Source organism: Camelus dromedarius, chromosome 20 (assembly GCF_036321535.1).
Source record: "Camelus dromedarius isolate mCamDro1 chromosome 20, mCamDro1.pat, whole genome shotgun sequence".
NCBI lineage: Eukaryota > Metazoa > Chordata > Mammalia > Artiodactyla > Camelidae > Camelus > Camelus dromedarius.
In genome coordinates this window covers 30,726,025-30,747,471 of record NC_087455.1, presented here as the reverse complement: position 1 = coordinate 30,747,471, position 21,447 = coordinate 30,726,025, and the positions used below count along the sequence as shown (strand labels likewise).

At 44.1% G+C, this 21,447-nt stretch overlaps 2 protein-coding genes across 5 annotated transcripts in view; one reads left to right on the top strand and one right to left on the bottom strand.

Annotated features, from left to right (window-relative positions):
* The window catches only part of VPS13B (vacuolar protein sorting 13 homolog B), a 626,989-nt gene extending 614,634 nt beyond the window's left edge, over window positions 1-12,355 (top strand). For all 4 annotated transcript variants that reach the window (XM_064476933.1, XM_064476934.1, XM_064476932.1 and 1 more), the window contains exons 59-62: window positions 4,629-4,805; window positions 6,976-7,078; window positions 7,580-7,829; window positions 11,513-12,355. In XM_064476933.1, coding sequence (XP_064333003.1) covers window positions 4,629-4,805; window positions 6,976-7,078; window positions 7,580-7,829; window positions 11,513-11,761 — 779 coding nt within the window. In that variant the 3' untranslated portion in view covers window positions 11,762-12,355. The remainder of the gene's footprint in view (window positions 1-4,628; window positions 4,806-6,975; window positions 7,079-7,579; window positions 7,830-11,512) is intronic.
* A 1,063-nt stretch (window positions 12,356-13,418) lies between these two features.
* LOC105090541 (cytochrome c oxidase subunit 6C) lies at window positions 13,419-20,152 on the bottom strand. Its single transcript, XM_010981894.3, has 4 exons — window positions 20,067-20,152; window positions 18,939-19,073; window positions 18,217-18,345; window positions 13,419-13,536 (listed from the first exon to the last, which is right to left on the bottom strand). The coding sequence occupies exons 1-3, from the start codon at window positions 20,127-20,129 to the stop codon at window positions 18,232-18,234; spliced, it is 312 nt and encodes a 103-aa protein (XP_010980196.1). The 5' UTR covers window positions 20,130-20,152; the 3' UTR covers window positions 13,419-13,536; window positions 18,217-18,231.
* Window positions 20,153-21,447: the final 1,295 nt, after the last annotated feature.

The following is a 21,447-nucleotide window of genomic DNA, read 5'->3' as shown; positions in this document are numbered from 1 at the left end:
CTACCCAGTTTCCACTGCATAAAATGGTACCTGATGGTGGAAATCAGTTAGGTGGGGAGCCGTGATTCTGCCCTTGTGATGTCACCCTTTTGAGCGTGGCTCCTGTTGTTAACTAGGGTAGAAAATCATAAATCTTTGATCTTTGCTGTAGTCATTGTGTCTTGTCCATGCATGGGAATCAGTTAGCCTGTCTGTGGAAACTGCAGTAGGCTCAGGGAGTCTTTCTGAATCTCTGGTAATTTCCCAAAACCTGGGAGTTCAGGGAGTGATGTAAATCCCTCCCCCGTGTGAACTGATTGCGCCTGCAAACACTGGTTTGGCCCTGCGCCCCCAGGAGCTCCGCTGCCAGCAGCGCACCCGGAGCAGTGTGTCCATTTCTGTGCTCCTCAGACCAAGGGTGGCCCAAACCAGCTCCCTTTCCTGGAGGAGTTCAAGAACCTTCTGTATTCCACGTAATCACTGGGTCATCTCAGAACATCTAGTCCTTGATATGTGGCAGGAAGAAGAGGGAGAGGAAAGTATAGATTTATTGCCCTTTAATCCATCCCCAGAAATGGTGTTTAAAACGGCCCAATGCAAGTAGGTGCCCAGCTGAAGTTAGAGCTATTACATATAAGAGTTTGAAAGCCATGCTTAGTGACATCAAAATGCTGGTTCCTCGGTTTCTTCCTTTAGAAGACATAAACACTGATGACCCAGTTAGTAAACATGTATTTAAAGAACACTTCGGGGTTGACAAAGCACTTTCCTATGTGTCATCTTATTTGATCTTCAGACCCTATTCGTGGGTGAGGTGAAGTGACTTGCCCAGGTCAGACCTCCAGGCAGGACCAGAGCCTGGGCCTCTCCACGTCAGCTACCCTGGAGGGCTTCAACCTGGAAACAATCAGGATGTGGGGAGGCTGAACAGTTGAAAGTTCCAGGGTAGGAAAAACACATTTCCCCCAAATGTTTATGAGTTTGTGGGCCTTCTTGACTCTTCTTGGCCCTCGTGGGGACACTGTGCAGTGTTATGAGGCACTTGAGAAATCAAAGCTCATCTTTAGCCACCATGCCCAGCCACATTGCCCCAGGTCAGCAAGGAAGTGCTGGCCTGCGAGAGATGCGCCGAGGTCCCTGGAGGAGATCCACAGTCGTTTTCAGAAAGCAAAAGCTTTTGGAAAAACTCCATGGAGCCTGCAGACTTGGCACCAGGCTTGCCCACATTTACCAGGTCTGTTCCCCCGACTCCCCCGCTTTCTGCTTCTTGCTGTAGTCTGCTGGGAGAGGATGTGAGCTCCGCGTGGCAGTGACACGGCACCCTCCCTCCCGGATGTGACCTGTGGTGCGTGAATACCAAGGACAGGATGTCAGAACTTGCTTCTCTGACCCACGCTCCTTTGAGAGCACCTGACTGAGGAAGCGTGGCTGGATTTCCCAGCGACCACACCCTCTATCTTCACAGCCACTCCGGGGGTGCCGTTTGGCATCCCAACGACATAGGCCCCCACCAGGTGAATCGCGGCGGTTTCCTGAGCGAGTGGGTATTGAGCCAGCACCAGACAGCACTTACGAGCTGTCCCTCTGATGCCGCCCCAGCAGCCTGGTTTGCAGTTGGAAGGGAATCCAGGAGTAACAGACGTGCTTCCTTCTCAGTTTGCTAATCTGTTCTGGTCAGAAAAAGCCAGCCTGAAGCCAGAATACCGAATACCCTCTGTGGGGCTTGTTTGTCCCTGGAATAGTCAGCTGAGGAGAGGTGTCCCAGCCCAGGCCTATCCCTCTGCTGTTATGATTTAAAAAAAAAAAAAAAAAAAAGTGGCCAAAATAAAATCACAGTGTGTGGGAAGGGCAGCTCCGAGATACCCCACAGGCGGATCTCTGACCCAGTGTTTTTGCCTCAGGCTGGGGAGGAAGTCACGGAAGAGGTGGGGGAGGGCCTGGTAGTTCCCTTGCTTTGCAAAGCAAGCCCCCCTCTTCCAGCGAAGGGCAGGAAAGGAAACGGTCCCGGTTTCAGCCCTGCCCAGCACACAGGGTCCGTGGAAGCGTCCCTGCGAGGCGTGTCCCTCCTCCCCGGCCTCACTTGTCACCTCACAGCTGGCTCCATGTGGCCCCCCGCCCCGTGGGCCTGATGCCAGCAGACAAGTTTGAGGATCAATTTCCACTCCCTAAAGCCTTAGAGCAGAATTTGAGCACATGACAGTAAATAATTTACCAGTGGTGGGATTTAGCTGGATTACACTTAAGAAGAGAGCTGTCTGAAGCCTGGAGAAAGCTGCCTCTTGGGCTCGGCTGCAGACCGGCCGGGGCTGCCGGCCTCTCTCGGCCTCGCATCTGGTGCCCAGTGTGGTGTCGGTGTGTGACAGGCCGGCCTCCCCGCCCCAGGGCCCAGTGCTGGCCCAGGGCATGTGCCCTGACAGCGCTTCTCTGCCCCTCAGAGCCTCACACCTTGTCACGGGGCTCAGGCTTCCTGCCTCTCAGGCTGCCCGGTTTCTCTCTCAGAGCCGCAGGAACCGAGCCTTCACCGTGGCGGGTGGCTGGAGAAAGTGGAAGATCAAAGGGGAGTTTCCCTGTGGGACCTGTTTGCACTTAGCCGGATGTAGATGCGAGCCCTGTGTGGACAGTCTCGGCTCCCTGCTCCAGGTGCTGGGTGGGCCTGGCACATTAAAGAGAAATGGGAGATTTTCACTTGCCCCGGCTCAATTTTAATAGTCTGATTGGAAATCTGCACTTGAGAAAAGACATTTCTCCCAGAAATACAGGCAATAATTTAACTTCTTGGTGAATTTGGCATTATCTACCCCACCTTTTCTGCTCTTCCGCATAGAGACCTTTCAAAGATACCAGAGAATGAAATCGCAAAAGCTGTCATGTTTGATTGGATGCTATTCACCTCAAACTGTCTGCTTTGAAGTGATTGGAAGGGAAGACCCCAGGGTTCTTGCCTCCCCACTGCAGCCAGTTCCATGAATACTTCCCAGCTGCTCTGAGTCCTGATCTCATAGAGGGGGAGCAGAACACCAGACTCCTCAGACTGAAAACATGAGGTGAGCTCCCAGCGCAAGTGCCAAGACCAGTGTCTTGTGGGGCACTGAGACCGCCATCTTTTGGCCCCAAATGGCCAGGGTGGCCGGGCCAGCTGTGAGCAGCTTCCCACGTAATTTCTTTAGGAGGTTAGGGAAGCAGTGGTCTAGGCTGGGAAACAGACCTGTCACCTCAGGTCATTCTTAATCTGTCAATACATAAACTTAAATGGCTCTGTCAAAATTTAGAGGAGTGGAATCCATGAAGAACGTTCCCTTTACAACTGATCTGAAGGAACTGGCCTTTCGTTTTACTGGATTTGGTTCAATGTAATACTGCTTGAAATTAGCAGGTCATTAACTGAGACCTGGAAATCTCCATTTACCCAGGAGACTTTGAATTAGTGGCATTTGGAATAATGAGATTTGACATGTACTAAAATTTCTACCAGGGAGACTGCATTTTCATTAATCCTAGCAGGTTTGAGTTGAAAACAGAGAACTCGGTCAAAAATTGTAATAAGATTTTTACCTCTTACTGGGTCTGGGCTAGGGAACCCTTCACTCTTACGGAAAAAAAATCTGGACTGTTGGGACTTTACTGAAACTCATCCCTGGTCCCTCAGAGTGAGAAGAGCGAGGAGGGGACCCACAGCAGCTGAGGGGTCTGCCCTCCAGCTCCATGCCCGGCCTGGCCACCCTGGGGGAAAGCCGTTAGGGCAGAGAGTCACGAGCACAGGCCTTGTAGCTGTTCTCAAGTGAAGAGTAAGTGGCCAAACCGCAGCTGAAGCGAGAGAGAAGGAAATTTTTCCCAGAGTGGCAAGGGGAAGAGCCTGTTTTATAAACAGGATCAGTGAATAGCTTGGTGGTTAAGAGCAAGGCTATGACTCCAACTCCCTAAACTTAAATCCTGGCTCCAGCACGGGACAGCTGTGTGACCTTGGGAACAACTCCTTAACCTCCCTGTGCCTCAGGGGCCTTATCTAGGAACTCGGGATAAAAACCATGCCTGCCTCCCTAGGATTGTGAGGATTAATGACCTCATACAGGTAAAGCTCTTAGCACATAGTCAGCACTCAAAACAGATTCGCTATAATGGAAAGAATAATTGCTATATCAAAATTATTCATTATTAAACAATTATTAAAATATAAATATTGAATTATTATTAAATGATTGCTCTTATTCTTTCTAAAAGAGACAACATGGGAAAGGCCTGGCCCCTTGCAGTTTTTCATCCTCTTCATTCAGGGAAAATGTCCGAGGCTGAGCAGACTCACTCTTCTAAGGAGTTGTTAGCTCTCTTCCATAAACTGTGCTGCCTGGTTTCTGGAAAGGTGTAAGGGTGCCACTTCAGAATGGTCTGGCATGTTTATTAAATTCTGAACTGAACTTCACAGGTCCCATCTGTGATGGGCCAAACCCAGTCTGAACCTGTAGTTTTGATGAAGATAATAAATGTCTAACTTAGCCTCAATGTACTTAGACAAATGGGAAATAAACGCATAGTAAAGAATTTCATAATGAGGCTGGGGTGTCAGTCCGAATAAAACTATGTTCCAGATTGAAGGTTCTCACTAGCTCAGGACTTTAAGCCTTAATCCTCACCAGGGACTCATTGTTTTTCAGGTGCAATTGCTGGTATCGTCGATCAGCCAATGCAGAACTTCCAGAAAACATCGGAGGCGCAGGCTTCAGCAGGACACAAGGCCAAGGGTGTTATCTCGGGCGTGGGGAAAGGAATCATGGGGGTGTTCACCAAGCCCATCGGCGGGGCTGCTGAGCTCGTGTCGCAGACTGGCTATGGTGAGTCGGCGGAGAGCCTGTCGGGCCAACTCAGACATTACCCATTCATTTGCGTTTCTATACCGAGGCCCCCCCCCACTTAGATAATCCAGCCCCTCACGTGACAAAGGACTGAAAAATAAAATAGATAAATCTATAAATAGATAAATAGCTATTTTTCTCACCTCCTTATGCTTATTTATACAAAGAGTAGAACTGGCCTACTAATAATAAATAATAAAAGTGCAGAACCAGGAAATCAGTGAGTAAATTCAGTATATATATGTCACAGATCTTTTTCCAGTACATTTAATAAAATAGACTTAAATGAAAAGTAACCAGTTAGAAGTTGAGGGCAAGATGTAGAATATATTGAAGCTGAGAGTAGAAGTACTTTTTCTGGTGAGCAATTTGAAAGGAAAAAAATAGGTTATACGGCAGGAAGATATTCTTAAATGACAAAGTCACTGTCACACTGGAGAGTGAGAGAGAGGGGCCTGAGTGTAGGTGGGTGCATGTGCACTTGTGTGCACGCAGCGTTGGGCATGGCTTTCTCGCCAGCAGACTGGGGGGCCTGCTGCCACCTGGCCGAGTCTCCCGGCCAATGTCAGCAAAGACATGTGATCTGCAGCCGGAACCCCCCTCTCCCAAGCGCAAGGCTGCAGAAACCCTGGGCTCCTGGAACTACCGTGCTTGGAGGGTGCCTGGGCTCTCCACACACGCCTGCGTGCACGGGAGCGCCGGGTGCCTGGGAAAGGAAGCACCTCCTCCTTTGCTAATTTTCTGCCGTCTTGACTGAGCAAGTTAAAGGGACTTTCAGTAAACAGGTAACTGGAATTGTTACCTTTTTTCCTAAAATCATGTCTTTATTTTGGTCACAAAGCTATTGTCTAGCTGGCATCACCAGCTACGAGAAGGCCCTCCTCCTCCCTGCGGGCGCTCTGCATCTGCATCTGGCCATAAAGCCCAAGGGCTACATTTCACTGCGACATCCTGCGCCTCACTAGACCCGACAAGAGGCAGCCAGATCAGGCATAAAACACTGTCTGAAAGGAAGAGAGCGGGGGACGAATGCCCACACTCAGGCAGCCATCCAGAGAGGCTCCTTTAAGAGACCACACAGATAGGAACATGTGTTCCCCTCCGCTTTCCCCCTCGCCTCCCGCTCTAGTTCTGTCTCTCCTTCTCTGAGTGACATTTTCACTTGCAGGGAAACTGACAAAAAGAACTGCTGCAACTCATAACTGGACAAAGTTAAATGCTTCCTTATCAGATGCTTACACAGTAATAAAAACTATTCCTTCTGCGATGGACGCCTGTGAGGCAAAGTCAGCTTATACTTCATAAATTCCCTTGGTCTTGAGAATGCCATTGTCCCTCACTGTGCGCTTCCCAGGGCTGCGGAACTCTCCCTTATGTAAGAGCATCTCAGAACAGAGCTTCACATGGACTTGTTGGTTTCCATCATTCTTGTAAAACTTTTATTACCGCACTGAAGGTTTTACAAACCACTAACTCTTAGTCTAATGACTGTGCCTCCTTTATAAACATTTACAAGCCCTCAGAAAGCACACATGCTGTACCATCTTTGGTTCTGGAGAGTCTCTTTGGAGGAATGCGTGGCCGCTGCTGGGTGCCCTCGTTTGGTGCTGGCACCAGGGAGAGCGTGTCATAAACCAGAGGCCCCAGGAGCGCTCATAAATGTATATGGATTCATGTTTAACAGCTGGATTAAGTCACTTAAATACGTATCTAAGCAAAACATGTGCCTTTGTGTGCATCTGTGTGTGTTGTTTTTTATTATTTGACCAGCCACAGCAGATACAGAAGTACTGTAATATTAAGCAAGGAAGTTGACTAACAATCTTGACTTTTTTTATCATATAAATTGTAAATGATGTGTAAGCTGTTGCTCAGGACTGATTACTCCCAGGAGCATTATGCTTCCTCTAATTGCCTGTCTCTGCTTGGACTGTAGCTCATTCATATTTCAGTTTGTAGCTAATGTAAGATCACCAGGGTTAAGAGCCTTGCACTGTTTAATGATTATCTATGCACATGCTTCCAAAGATGTGACATCATTTTGGATCTGTAGTAGTTTATGGATGGCGCTAAGCAGATGACATCACTCTAGCGTGAAACTGTTTTCCAGAAAACAACTAGTAAAACTCCCTTACTTCTCTTACCACAGGTATTTTACACGGAGCTGGACTTTCTCAGCTCCCCAAACAGCGCTATCAGCCAAGTGATCTGCATGCTGACCAGGCTCCAAATAGCCACGTCAAATACGTCTGGTAAAATCACCTAGACACTGGGTCATGGGTACATGCGCACTGTATGTTAACAGGCTCTGGCTTGCTCTCAAACTAACGGGCCGTGCTTCCAGGGGAGCCCACACAGGGCAGCTGCTTTCAGGGAAAGTCTGCTGTATACAGATCTGGGCTGGCAGAACTCCCCCGCCCTATGCGTCCCATTCAGGGGAGGATGCACATTGGCAGAGGAGCCCAGGCCTGCGAGAGGGCCTGAGATTCTCTGTGGAGCCAGCATTCCAAGTAGGGGTGACATTTCTAGTGGGAAGAAGAGGAATTAACCAGAGCCAAGGGAGGTATGTCTCCAGAAGGAGCTGGGTTCTGTTGATCAGTATCAATTTGAGATTTAAAGTTGACAGTTACATCTCAGGCTGAAATTAATCATCAGGTTGGTGAGGGCTTTTTCCTTGGTACACACAGTGAGCCCTGATAGGTGACCATCTTTTCAAAGCTGCCTCCTGGCCTCACTGTTCTCCTTTGAAATAGGAAAATGCTTCAGTCTCTGGGCAGACCAGAAGTCCACATGGCCCTGGATGTGGTTCTGGTGAGGGGCTCAGGCCAGGAGCACGAAGGGTGCTTGCTGCTGACGTCAGAAGTGCTCTTCGTGGTGAGTGTCGGCGAGGACACCCAGCAACAGGCTTTCCCCGTCACGGAGATCGACTGTACACAGGACAGCAAGCAAAGCAACCTGCTCATCGTGCAGCTCAAGCAGCCAAGAGTGGCCTGTGATGTGGAGGTACATTTCAGAAAGCAGGGCGACCGGGGCTTGCTGCCAGCAGAGTCGAGACACAGGGTGACCGGTGGTTCCAGGCATTTTTGAGCCCACAGCCTGTAGAGTGGCTGCTGGAGACCAGGAGGGCTGTCGGGGGAGGGTGTGCGGGCGGTGAGGCAGCCATTGCAGAAGCGGGTGGGGAAGCGCTCACCCGGGTGTGCGTGTGAGGCTGTCACAGGAGAGCCAGGCAGGAGGCTGGATGGACTCACAGCTGGGGCTCAGTCACCACAGGAGCTGAAGAAGGCTTGGTTGTCCTGAGGCTTGGGCACTGGAGTGGGCAGGACAGTGGAGCTCCAAAGCAGGCAGGCCTGTATGCGAAGGGGCCAGGGCCGAGGCAGCAATTCCCTGAAAATACTGCACGGAGCAGACCTCCTGGTCTGAACTCCCCAGAGCAGACCCACATCTGCACGTGGCCTGGGAGTGACTGCATTAGGTTTGTGGGGACCGAAGGGGACCACCATTGAAGTGAGGGGTGTCGTGAGTGAAACAAGGCACAGGCAGTAGGCCGGACCTTTGCAAGGTCACAGACCAGGTCTGACTCCCTCCCTCCCTCGTTCCCAATCCCAGACTTCAGGATGAAAACTTTGTCAGTGTGTGTCTCTCTCCCACCCCCTGCTCTGCGTTCTGTGTTCCCTTTCCCAGAGGACAGTTTCCCATCCCTTATGGACCAAAGGGGGCCTCCTGGGGATGCTGCTTGGGCTCTTGGGGCAGCTCCCTGGCCACACAGCTTGAGATGTGCTGGCTAATGTGCTGGCCACACAGAAGTTGATGTAGAATGGCTGTTCAGGTTGGTGATTCTGGGTGTCAGGGGTCAGAGGTGAGCACCAGCTTCCTGCAGTCCAGGCCGCGGTGAGCAGGTGCACCCACTGGAAAACTGCCCTCCCTGCTGACTGCCTGATCCACAGGGCCCTGAGAGTTGACCCCAGATACAGGTGTCTTTTCCCACACAGCTCACCAGAGGTAGACCAGTGGCAAGCTGGAGCCTGCTGGTCCTAACTTAGGAACTGAGGAGCCCCAGGAGAGGACAGCACACCTGCCTCCTGCCTGATTCCTTCTTTCTTTTCTTCCTGGTATGGGAGCCTGCGTCTTCCTCACACCACCGTTTGGGTAAAATTATCTGAGAAGATGGAAGGCAGCCAACCACAACAACTCTGAGATTTCTCTAGTTTCTTGGATCATAATCAGTCAGGCTTTAAGCTGGGGTTTGGCACTAGGACTACACTGCTGGTTCGAGTTGATGACTTTCTGGGAATAAACAAGAGGTCAGATGTCCAGGCTGACTTTATTAGATCTGCCAAAATCTTCTGATCCAGTTGACAATAAAGCAGCAGTAATCTGGCTACAGGACTTGGCAGGGGATAGTATCATTATCTTCAAGTCCTTGGTCCTTAACGAGAAACTTCCAAAGCCCTGAGGAGTATCTGTGACCATCGTTATTCCTTAGCTGTTTGGGAAATATTTCAGATCTTAAACTATTGAGACTAGAGAATCATCTTTTGCTGTGATCCCTCTCTTTGGCTTTCCTGTTTGAGAAGGGTACTGTTTGAGGAGGGGACCAGACCTCAGTTTCTCTGGGGGTTGTTGAGATGATAGCTGGAGTCACCACCCCTAGGCATCACCAAGGCTAATTGAGACCGTGGGATCAGCTGGAGGCAGAAGCGCTGACACTCTGGACACCAAGCTCACCACTCATTTTCCACTGGTGTTCAGGGGTCACAGGACCAGGGTTGAGGGGTGGCTGAAACAGAGGCAGGAAGAGGTGACCGAGAGCAGGGACACTGTTGTGCTTCCACAGCAGCACCTGGCACTGGGCAGGACCAGGTGGATCCCCAGCATGCCTTCAGCCTCCAAATTCTGCTCTTACTATCTTCTCACAGGAAACAAAAAGTAACTGCCTCGTTAATCCTGTGTCCAAACCCTAACCTCCCCTACTCACCCCAGTGGACACCCAAGCTGCAGAACAAAATGCCTTTTTTTTTTTTTTTGACACAGTAGACCTTTTAAGAGTCCTATATCCAGTGTATTTTCAAAGTGGGAGTAGGGGGGCCGTCAGCAGTGCTGTCTTGACAGTGAACTGTCCCCAGTGGCCATGCCCACGTCAGTGCTCACCAGCCTAATGCACAGGCGTAAAACTGGGCTGAGAAGCCTACCCAGTGTCCTCCAGTGAAAACTAAAGAACAGTATTTTAAGGTCTTTACATAAAATGGCTTTTCTGGGATTTTGCTCTCGATGCTAGGAAACTCAGCTCCTTTGAGTTTTAGAAGGAATTAATTTATAGATGACATCATTCAGTATATTCAAATATCGCAGGATTGATTTCTTAAAAATCAGCATTTACTCTTCTTGGTTAAATGCAGCCATTTTTAGGGTAATAATTGCTTAATATGCCTGGCACACTGTTGAAGTCCCATATGAGAGGCTCAAAATGAGTCAGAAGGTCAATTTATTCCTTGGCCATGTTCCTTTCACAACACGGGTTTTCCTGTGCTGCTGTTCAGGAGGAGCAATTAAGACTGTGTGTGTATTCAAAGCTTTCCAAGTGAATTCTGACCCCATCAAATGATATCATCAGAGCTCTGGCTTTTGCCTGGTGGTGCACAGCTTTCATCTGTCAGTGAACCTTTGGGGGCCTTCCTTTTCTCTACCAAACTTAAAAAGACAGACTGAACTCTAATGCATGGATGCCCTATGTATTGCTCTGGCAGGCAGACCTCACCCTTTACCAGCCCACTGGCTTTCTACAGCTTTTAAAGCACCTTTAGCTGCACTGTCTCTGTGCCCTACACAGAAACGTGTACATTCTTTACTATTTCAGGAAGTAAGAAGCTCACATTAAAATGTAATTCTCCCAGAGTGGTCTTGCCAGCATTTGCTAGGTAAAGACCACTGAAAGGTCAGTGGCTACCTGATTCCCACAGATCAGTGGCTTTCGTTTCAAGTTTCCAACTGCACTTGATTTACACACTACATAGCTGCAGGATTTCAGGATGGGAAGAATTTATAGCTCCACTTGCCTTTGATGGGTGCTTTCTCAGAAAATCTTGCTTAAGAACTTAGGTAGTATATCTCAGTTCTCCTATTTGAGTTCCACTGAAGATGAGCCAGACTTTTATGAACCATAAATGTACTTTGCATCCTCCCTCTTTTCCATAAAAATTTCCCCTTCCTCTGCCCAGTTTTTTTATTTTCTCTGGCTTTAAATCCTAGTATTTATAAAAACAGAAAATGTTACAGTTCAAAAGGTATTTATTTTTTTAAATGCTCGGTCCAAAGCCACTGATTTGAAAGAGGCGCTATTCTCCATTTTTTCCTGTCAAATTAAAGAGGTTCTGTCTGGAGAGGTTTGCAGAGACAGGCAAACAGCTTTTATCTCAGGGTGCAGAGTTTAATGTTGATGAGATTCAAGTAGAGGAAAGGCACTTTTCTCCTTTCTTCCTGGACTAGGTTAGTAAAGAATAGCGAGATGACTTTTAAGAGCAAATCATCAACTTTAAACCTGGGAATTTTACACACCAAATGCTTATTCAGGGCCTTTATTAGATAACCTAAAAGGCCTAACAGTGTATCAAGGCAAGAGAAGAGATAATCTTATGGAAAGTTTCATTATGGGGGCTTGGCAACTAAAGAATCTTTCTTTTGGACCCCAGGTGGACGGAGCTCGAGAGAGACTTTCAGAGCAACAGTATAACAGACTTGTGGACTACATCACAAAGACATCTTGTCACCTGGCCCCCAGCTGCTCTTCCATGCAGACACCTTGCCCTGTGGTGGCTGTGGAACCTCTCCCCTCCACTGTGAAATCATACCATTATATGGTTGAGCCACATTTTGCTCAAGTCTTCATTAGTAAATTTACCATGGTGAAAAATAAAGCCCTGAGGAAAGGGTTCCCTTGAGCCCCCTCTGAGGTGTTGATTCCTGCTTGTTTCTTTTTGGAAAAGAAACCTAACGAGTTTTTTAGGGTTTCTAACGTCTAATGCAGCACAAGGGCAACACTGTTCTATAGTTATAGTGATCTAGCCTCTAAAATGAATTCTGATTCTTCCTTTTCCCTAAAACTACGATACTTTAAAATGGAGTGATCAAAAAAGAAAAACTTCCTTTTCTGATTAACAGAATCCTGATTAACAGAATCTTTAGTTTTATCACAAGTAGAAAATGCATTCTTTCTTGCTCTGGTATTTGCTAAAATCTCAACTATAATTAAGATCTGTTAACTCTGTTCTAACACAAAAGTCACGCCTTAGAATGGTGACAGATTGAAACTTCACACCCAGTTGCATCTGTTTTTAGGCTAAGACATCACCTTTAACACCCCTGTATGCAAAGATTTAAATTCTTTAAATGAAATTAAGTGCTTAGGATTCTGTTTACCTTGTTAATATTGTTACTTAAATGTGATGCTGTTCTTTTAAGTGAAAGCTGACATGTATAGTCCTACTCTACATTCTGCATTTTACTGAAATTTATAAAACATTCTGATGACTGTCCACGTGTGTTTTGGAAAAAATGTTTTTGTTTTCCTAGTTTGTTTTACTAGGCAAGCTTGGCGTAAATCTTTTGTGTCTGCTGATAAAAACGGACCCAGAATGCTCAGGTGAGTTTATCTTATACTCCAATTAAAACACATTTTTACTCATTACATTGAAACTTGGGCCTTCAACCTGACACCTACAATTGTGAGATGCTAAGAAAATTAAATTTCAAATGCCCACATTAACTTTCTTTACCTTAGACATCACATGCTATTGAGCATAAGAAGTAACTAACTACATAGTTGTTTCTAGACTGCAAGACTGTTAATAGACAATTCAGGCTGAATATGAAAAACAAAAGTAGTTTGTCCATTACTTGTATCATACTCATTTAAGAAAGTTAAAGTTTTGTCAACCTGAAGAGTAAAACTATTTTTAAGAATGTAAATATGTATTCTTGTATCTTTTATGGTAATTTTGCATATTACTTCTAAAAATTGTTAAAAATAAAAAGAATCCTTGAATTACTGACCACACATAAATGTGTTGTTACCAGGGGCTCTTAAAATGCAGGTTTTCACTGATACCTGGGTTTACTACAGTCCACAGTATGGGACTCAAGAATTTTGCATCAGTTAATAACAATAAAACTGGGGATTAAATTAGCTTTGCCTAAAATACACTTAATTTTTAAAGCTCTCTATAGTGTCATTTGATCACAACAAAAAACAATTATGAAAGGGGAGAAAGGTCCTGAGACCTCCTCTGGAAAAAGTTACCACACTGTGTAAATTAGCAGGCATTACTCAATTCCAACAAGACACAACTTTTTTGGATTAGACATTTTCCATACTGTACATACATTCTGTTAGCTCTTCCATAATACTGAGGAAAGACTCTTAAATTCCAATTATCTATTATTACATCTGTCCGGTGGTTGGATTCAGCAGGGCTAGAGACAATGAAGTCCAGAAGCATCTAATGCAAGTGTGTGTGTGTGTATGTGTGTGTGTTTTCATATATATATACATACATGTATATATATATGAAAAACAGAGCAAAGACTCAGTGTCCACAGTATCTGTTAATTGTTTATTTATCAAGAGAAACTACTCCTTAACCAAGATATTCATAGTTTCATAGTTCAGGAACGCAGGTAAGTGACAAACTTCCACGGAATTCAACCCAAAGAAATTCTGTGGAGAAAAAAGAGTAGCCAAGTTAACAAGCTTTCTCTTAGTACCTCACCACCCTGAAGGTCCCCTGAAGTCTACTGCTACCAGTGGAGCTGAATTTCGCCCAGGAGCCTGGGCTCCGGGTCCAATCTCCCCCATGCGTCCTGACCTCTCTGATCAGCCTCTTTGCCATTTGGGGCATACATATCTTACCCCAGAGGTTTCTTGCTTTTATTTACCAAATTCTTTTTTCCCCTCAAGTCCACCGCCCTCCATTCCCTTCTCATACCCATACCGTTCTTAAAAAGCAGCCCACCAGTTCTAAACATTTCTAGTCCTGTCTCCAAAACAGGAGAAAACAAAAATCAAAACTGAAAGGGGACCTATTTCCTCCAAAAACAACAATCAACTTCTTGTAAGTAAAAGGTAAAATAAACCTAAATATTTAAAAATCAGCCTGTTAACATCTGAGTATGAAATACATACCCACTGTGGAAATTCTGAAAATTTCAAAGGTATAAGAAAACAGCAATGTTAAGATTCCACACAGAACCACTAATATTTTCTTGATCTTCTTACCTTCAGCTTTTTTTTCTATGCACTTTTCACTTAACATAGCTCACGCTTTACATAAAACATTCTTAATTTTCTATTATAAATTTCTTCATATTACTTTGTGTTTATCATTTCTAATGGACCTAACAGTCCATGGTATGTATGAAAGTCATAATTCCTTTATCAAATTTTCCAAACACTGGGAATAAAGTTGTTTTTCTATTGTATATTACCTATACTAAATATAAACTATAGCTTTTTATGCATGTTTTATCTATAATACAGATACTTAAGATAAACTATAGAAATGGACTATAACAGAGTTGAATTTCACGTTAGGCAAAAGTTACTTATATTCAAAATCATCCTTAAGTCTTAGAAAACTGATCTGAGTCCAATACAGCAGGTCTTCCCCCACATCCCAGATCTTAGCAAAGATCACACACACTCTCACACACACGTACATATGGCAGTTGGAATGCTCATTAAGGAAAAGTCTGCCTGAAAAAAAAAATAACATTCATACTCCCCTTGTCACATCAAACTCACTGAGGTGGCAGACAGGCTCATTTAACTCTCCTTAAGTTGCTCTTTTTTGTAGAGCTTGAATCAAGTTAAAGACATGAATGACAAGATTCCAGAGTATGAATAGTTCCATCAGGTACTGCACACATGCTTTTAAATCAATTTAAAAAGCATATGGAACATCCTCCAGGATAGACCACATGTTTGGCCATAAAGCAAGACAACAGATTTTAAAAGACTGAAATCATAGAAAGTATCTTTTCTGGTCACAATGGATGAAACTAGAAATCAATACCAGAAGGAAAACTCAAAAATCCAAGTATGTTGAAATTAAACAAACACTAACAACCACTGGGTCAAGTTAAGTATCACAAAAGAAATTTTAAGAGATCTCAAATCAAAACCTAAGTTTACACCTTAAAAAGCTAGGAAAAAAGCAAAGCTAGCAGTAGGAAATAAAGATGAGAGACAAAATAGAGAACAGGAAACACTACTGATAAATCAACAAAATCAACAGTTAGCCATTTGCAAAGACCAACAATATTAACAAAACTTTAGTCAGACTAAGACAACTGAAAACAAACGAAAGCAGGGATATTACAAATGATTTTACACAAAGTACTATAAAGGAATACAATAAGCAATCACACCACCAAAGGTTGAACTGGCAATCAGAAACCTCTGGACACAAAAAAGTCGAGGATCAGGTGGCTTCACAGATTAAACTCTTCCAAATATTTAAAAAAGAATTAACACTAATCTTCCTTGAACTCTTCAAAAAAAAATTCAAGAGTGGGTAACACTTCTAAATTCACTCTACATATTTTATATATATTTATTTTTTATATATTGAGACACTAAAGATTTCTGGGTGGAGGAGAGACTGTCCCTACCATGTTTCCCTGAGCCTCTCCTGAGTCTCTTGTGACCACACCTGACTGACCATCTCACTAATGAATACAAAACATTCTGTAAGGCCAGCAGTACTCTGATATCAAAGCCAGACAAATATAACACAGGAAAAGTACTGAGCAACATCCCTAATACAGATGCAAAAATCCTTTACAAAATGCTAGCAAGCAGAATTCAACAGCTTATTAAAAGGATCATCAAGGATGATTCAACATACGGATATCAAACATAATAACACCACAGAAGGACAAGCCACATGACCATCTCAACTGATACAGAAAAAGCATTTGAAAAATTTAACAACCTTTTTATGATTTAAAAAACTCAAAAAATTAGGAATAGAAGGAAGCTACCTCAACATAATAAAGGTGATTATACAAGAAATCTACAGCTAATATACTCAATGGTTAAAGACTTAAAAGCTTTTACTCTAAGATCAGGAGGAAAAAAACAAGGATGCCCATTCTTATCACTTCTATTCAACATCAGACTGGAGGGGGAGGATATAGCTCAAATGGTAGAGCGCTTACTTAGCATGCAATGAGGTCCTGGGTTCAATCCCCAGTACCTCCCCTAAAAATAAATAAACCTAGTTACCTCCCCCCACCAAAATAAAAAGTAATTAAATAATACAATAATAAATAGAACATAAAGCTCTTTAAGAAAAAAAAAAAAAAAGACAGACAACATCGTACTGGAAGTCCTAGCCAGAGCACTTGGGCAAGAAAAAGAAATAAAAGACATGCAAATTGGAAATGAAGAAGTAAAACTATCTCTGCAGATTACCTGATCTTACAGGCAGAAAACCTAAAAGATTCCACAAAAAAAAACCTGTCAGAATAAACTCAGCAAAGCTACAGCATACAAAAATTAGTCATTTTTTGTACACTAACAATGAATAACCAGAAAATTAACAATACCCATTACATTAGTGTCAAAAAAAAAATTAGTAATAAACTTACCAAGGGGGCAAGACTGGTATACTGAAAACTACTAAACATAAACTGTGCTGAAATTGACACAAATAAATGAAAACACATCTTTTGTGTTCGCAGCCTGGAATACTTGTAATTAAGATGTCCACAATACCCAAAGTGACCTACAAATATAATGCAATCTCTATTAAAATCCCAATGGAATTCTTGCAGAAATAGAAAAATCCATCCTAAAATTCATACGGTCTATTAAGGGATCCTGAATAGCCAAAACAATCTTGAAAAAGAAGACAAAGTTGGGGAACTAACACTTCCTGATTTCAAAACTTACCATAAAGATCCAGTAACCAAAACACTGTGGTATCAGCATAAAGAAATATAAACCAAAACAACAGAATAGAATCCAAAAATAAATCCTCACATATACAGTACAAAACAAACACACCAACAAAGGTGCCAACATCTAATGGGGAAAAGTCATTTCAACAAATGGTGTTGAGAAAACGGGATATTCGCATGCAAAAGAATGAAGTAGACTTTTCCCTTAACATCATATCCAAAAATTAACTCAAAATGGATCAAAGACCTAAAGGTAAGAGATAAAACTATTAAAACTTTAGGAGAAAACAAATACTTTATGACATTGGATTTGTCAATGATTTCTTAGATGTGACATCAAAAGCACAGGCAACAAAAATTACATAAATCAGACTCCCATCAAAAATTTAAACACAATCAACAGTGAAAAGGCAATCTACATAATGGGGGGAAAATACCTGTAAATCATACCTGACAGGGGGTTTAAAGAACTACAAACTCAACAAGAAGTCCAATTAAAAGTGGGCAAAAGAAGGGGGCATATAGCTCAAGTGGTAAAGCACATACTTGGCATACACAGGGCCCTGGGTTCAATCCCCAGTACCTCCGCCAAATTTAAATAAACCTAATTACCTCCCCCCACTCCCCCGGCCAAAATAAAATAATCAAAAAGTGGGCAAAAGACTTGAATAGAAAAAGATACAATTAAATGGTCAAAATGCACAAGAAAAGATGCTCAACATCACTAACCATTAAGGAAATGCAAATGAAAGCCAAAATAATCACTTCACATCCACTAAGATAGTTACTATTAAAAAAGAAATGTTCTCAAGGATGTGGAGAAACTGGGACCCTTGTGCACAGAAGTTGGTAGAGTGTAAAATGGTGCAGCCACCATGTAAAATAGTATGGCGGTTCCTTAGAGAATTAAAAATGGAACTGTCGTATAACCTACTTCTGGGTATATACTCAACTCCACTTCTGGGTATATACTCAAAATATTGAAAGCAGGTCACCAGAGAGAAATGCACACATCACAGATCATTATTCCCAACAGTCAAAAGGTGTAAGCAATCCAAGTGTCCATTAACAGATGCATTAATTAAACAAAATGTGGTATATACATAAAATGGATTATTTAGCCTTAAAAACAAAGAAAATTCCCACATATCCTTTAACAGATAAGCCTTGAGGACATTACATTAAGTGAAATAAGTCACAAAAAGTCACTTTATGATTCCCCTTACATGAGGTACTTAGAAAGTAGAATGGTGACTGCCAGGGGAAAGGGGAAATGTGGCAGTTTTGCAAGCTGAAAGGAGTTCTGAAGACTGGTTGTACAACAGTGTAAATGTACTTGACAATACTGAACTGTACACTTAAAAATACTTAAGATGGTGTACTTTGCCACAATTTTAAAAGATTTTAAAACAGTAACTTCAAATAACCACATTACCTTTACATTCCAAGATCATTTTGCACTCTGAAAGATACCAGCCTTCCTCATCTCCTCAAAATCTTTCATGGAATCATAGTTTCTGTAGAAATCTGCATATGCCTTCTTTCTTGGTTCAGCCACACCAAACTAAAAAGTACAGGTTACATTAGGGCTTATTTTTTAGATTATTAGAAACAATATCTAAAGACAACATAAATCACAAAGTTAACTTTAACTTGACCCTATTAGGGCCCTTAAAGAGGTAAGTAAGTTAAAATGAGGTCTTTAGGTTGGGTCCTAATCCAGTTTTGACTTGCACCTTTACAGGAGAAAACTGAGACAGAGGCAGGCTCATATACACAGGACCATATGACAAGAGGGAGAAGACAGCCATCTCCAAGCCCAGGAGAAAGGCCTCAGAAGAAGTCAACCCTGCAGCAATCTTAATCTTGGATTTTTACCTCCAAAACAAAAAACAAATTTATATTGTGTAAGCCACACAGTTTGTGGTACTTTGCTAACTATGGCAGCCCTAGCCGACTAAGACAGCTTCATTTAAAGATGGAGGACAAAGCTCTTTGGGGAAAATGATACTTTCCTGTCACACAGAGGTGAACAGAGAAAGGGAACGTATTAAACAGGGAATTTCTTTAAAAGACTCTTATGAAAATAAAACACATTTTCAACTTTAAGACACATTTCTATATTATGAGCACAAAATAAAAACCAAACATACATACCTTATACAAGGTTGCAACTCCCAGGGATACAACGAACGCTCCAACAATATGAAATCGCAGGCGCTTGGCCAAAAGGCCTCGCATCTGAGGTTTCGTCAAAGCACCAGAAGTCATGGTAGTTATTATCTTTGACAGCTAAATAGTAATAAAAAGAAAACTCTCATAAGACACCTAAAGAATTCTGCACATCTTAGTACCTAGAGGGGAAGGATAGAGGACCGACTCCTCCCCCAAAGCCTAAGGTGTTTACTGGCTCAGCCGGCTGCACCCTGTTTACCCTCTGACTACCCTAAATAAGCAAGACAACTGCAGCACAACAGTAACCGGGGATCAAAAACGACAAAAAAAAATCTCTTGCAATTACAGGGAAGGTTAACAGTGGCTCTAGACTGACAATCACATTTCTAAGTAAGTATTTACAAACTTCCTACCAACTCATTTAATCGTCCAGAGGACCCTGTGAGACAATTACTATTCCCATTTAATTATGAGAAAACGAGGTTAGGGAACTACTGCAAGGTCACGCGGTCAACGACTAACACTGGGTCGGCACCCAGGAGCTGCCTGCAGGTCTCACTTAGTGACCGGGGCGCGTCCGTCTCACCCACGGGCCGACCTTGAGCGAGCGCGGCCGGGACCAGGCCGGAAAGGCGGTGGGCGCGCGGAGGGGGCTGCCTGAAGCCCACCCTGCCCTCCTGCCACAGGCAGGGTGACCCTCCTCTAGCTTCCCAACCCTAATCACGAACGCCAGCACACAGCGGACGCAGACCGAGGGCCCACACTGTTCCTTGGACCTCAAGTCCGGCCGAGGGAGAAACCACCCTCCCTGCAAGCGAACACACCGGGACCAGGCAGGTCAAATGACGTAACCAAGGTCACACAGAATGAGGGGAAAACGCAGCGGGGACCCAGCCCGGCGGTTCCTCCTGGCCCCGCAGCCCACCCAGCCTACGTGGGGCCCCTGCCACCTGCCCGCCTGCCCGCAGAGGCCGCGCTGGGGTCGACGCGGGCGAGAGGTCCGAGGTTTCCGACCGCAGAAATGCAAAATCAAGACCCAACTCCAAAGCACACCGAAGGAGGCTACACGCAGGAAAACCGAACAAGAGAAGGAAAAGCAACACGACTCACCTCAACAACGCCCTTCCAGACTGATGGAGAAATGGCCGGCGTTCCCGCAGTGCGCAGGCGCATAAATAGAGGGCGTGGCGAGGACCCGGCGACGGTGGCCGAAAGAGATCAAAATGCCTCTGGCGCGCCTCCCGCTGTTCACAGCTGAAGTTAATCCCTGTGTTTAGTCTCTTCCCCTCGGGACTTTGGTTTTAGGGCTTCACCTTATGAGTCCACTTCCTTAGTAATTTAGAGATATTGATCTTACTAATACACAGAATTAGGGAATTCAAAGATGTAGTACGTGAATTTTTTAAATGTACCCTACAAATACAGTACAAATCATCCTGGGCATGGATCGCCCCAACAATGTACACAAACCGACATTTTCATTATGACTACCCTTATGCGTCCAACCGCTTGCTTGTTTGGTTAAAGAGTGAACAAGACAGCCAAATTCTAGGAGCTCACAGCCCTGCAGATGAGACAGACATAAACAGATTAACACCAATCCTAAACAGTGGTCCCTACCACACAGAGGTGACCCAGCTGCTGCAGAAGCAATTACCTGCTTAGCAGAGCAGAGCAAGTTTTGATGGAAGTATTTGCGTGGGTTTTTAGTAGAAGACAAGTGTTTTAAAGGAAGGCATCTGCAAGTTTATGCAAAGTCGTGTGTAAAGGTAAGCCTCTTGTACCTTAGGGGTGTCTGGCTTGGTTTTTATTGAAACAACCTGGATTTGTATCGTGTTATTTAAGTCAACTCAGCAAGCAATGTGAAAGATTCCTAGGGACACAAAAGATACATGATACTGATTCAACCCATATTGATTGAGCAATTACTATGTACCAGACTCTGCTATTATAAATCATCGAGGAAGTGGTCCTTGTCAGTGAGTCTTTGTGTTCAACTTGTTAACAGACATTCTGGGGCATGAAACCTTTAGGTCACAAGGAAAAGGTGCTGATTGAAGGTCAAACTGGGTTTGTACCTCAGCAACATTTTTTTTCAGGCTACTTATTGTTGAACCCAAGTTTACAAGCAATGCACAGTGAGGTCAAACGAACTGAAACATCAGATTTTAGAGCAGAGAAAGGCCAAGAAAACCACACCAAGGGCTTGCCATTAGATTCTGCCTGGGTGAACTTCTCTCTTCTTGAGGTCCTCAAAATACCAAGATTCCATCATCTGTCAGGGGGCAGCCTTTCTTATTCACCTGATAAGCTGCGTGGAACGCAAGAGTTTCCAAAGTCTAGAGAGATCAGGTTGAGAGAAAAGATAAATGTTTTAATTCTACTTACAAAGGTGTAATTTACCAAATTGCTCTAAGTCATAATTAGCTCGAAGGGAAGGGTTTCCTTATAGCTGGAAAACACAGATCAAAACCAGTAATATTCCAAACAA

Bases quoted from the DNA above. Each gene is read 5' to 3' on its own strand.
- LOC105090541 (XM_010981894.3), bottom strand. From the start codon at position 20,129: ATGCGCCTGCGCACTGCGGGAACGCCGGCCATTTCTCCATCAGTCTGG. The intron at 19,074-20,066 runs GTGAGTCGTGTT...ATTACTATTTAG, and splicing joins TCTGGAAGGGCGTTGTTGAG to CTGTCAAAGATAATAACTAC. The intron at 18,346-18,938 runs GTATGTATGTTT...TGTACTTTTTAG, and splicing joins GAGTTGCAACCTTGTATAAG to TTTGGTGTGGCTGAACCAAG.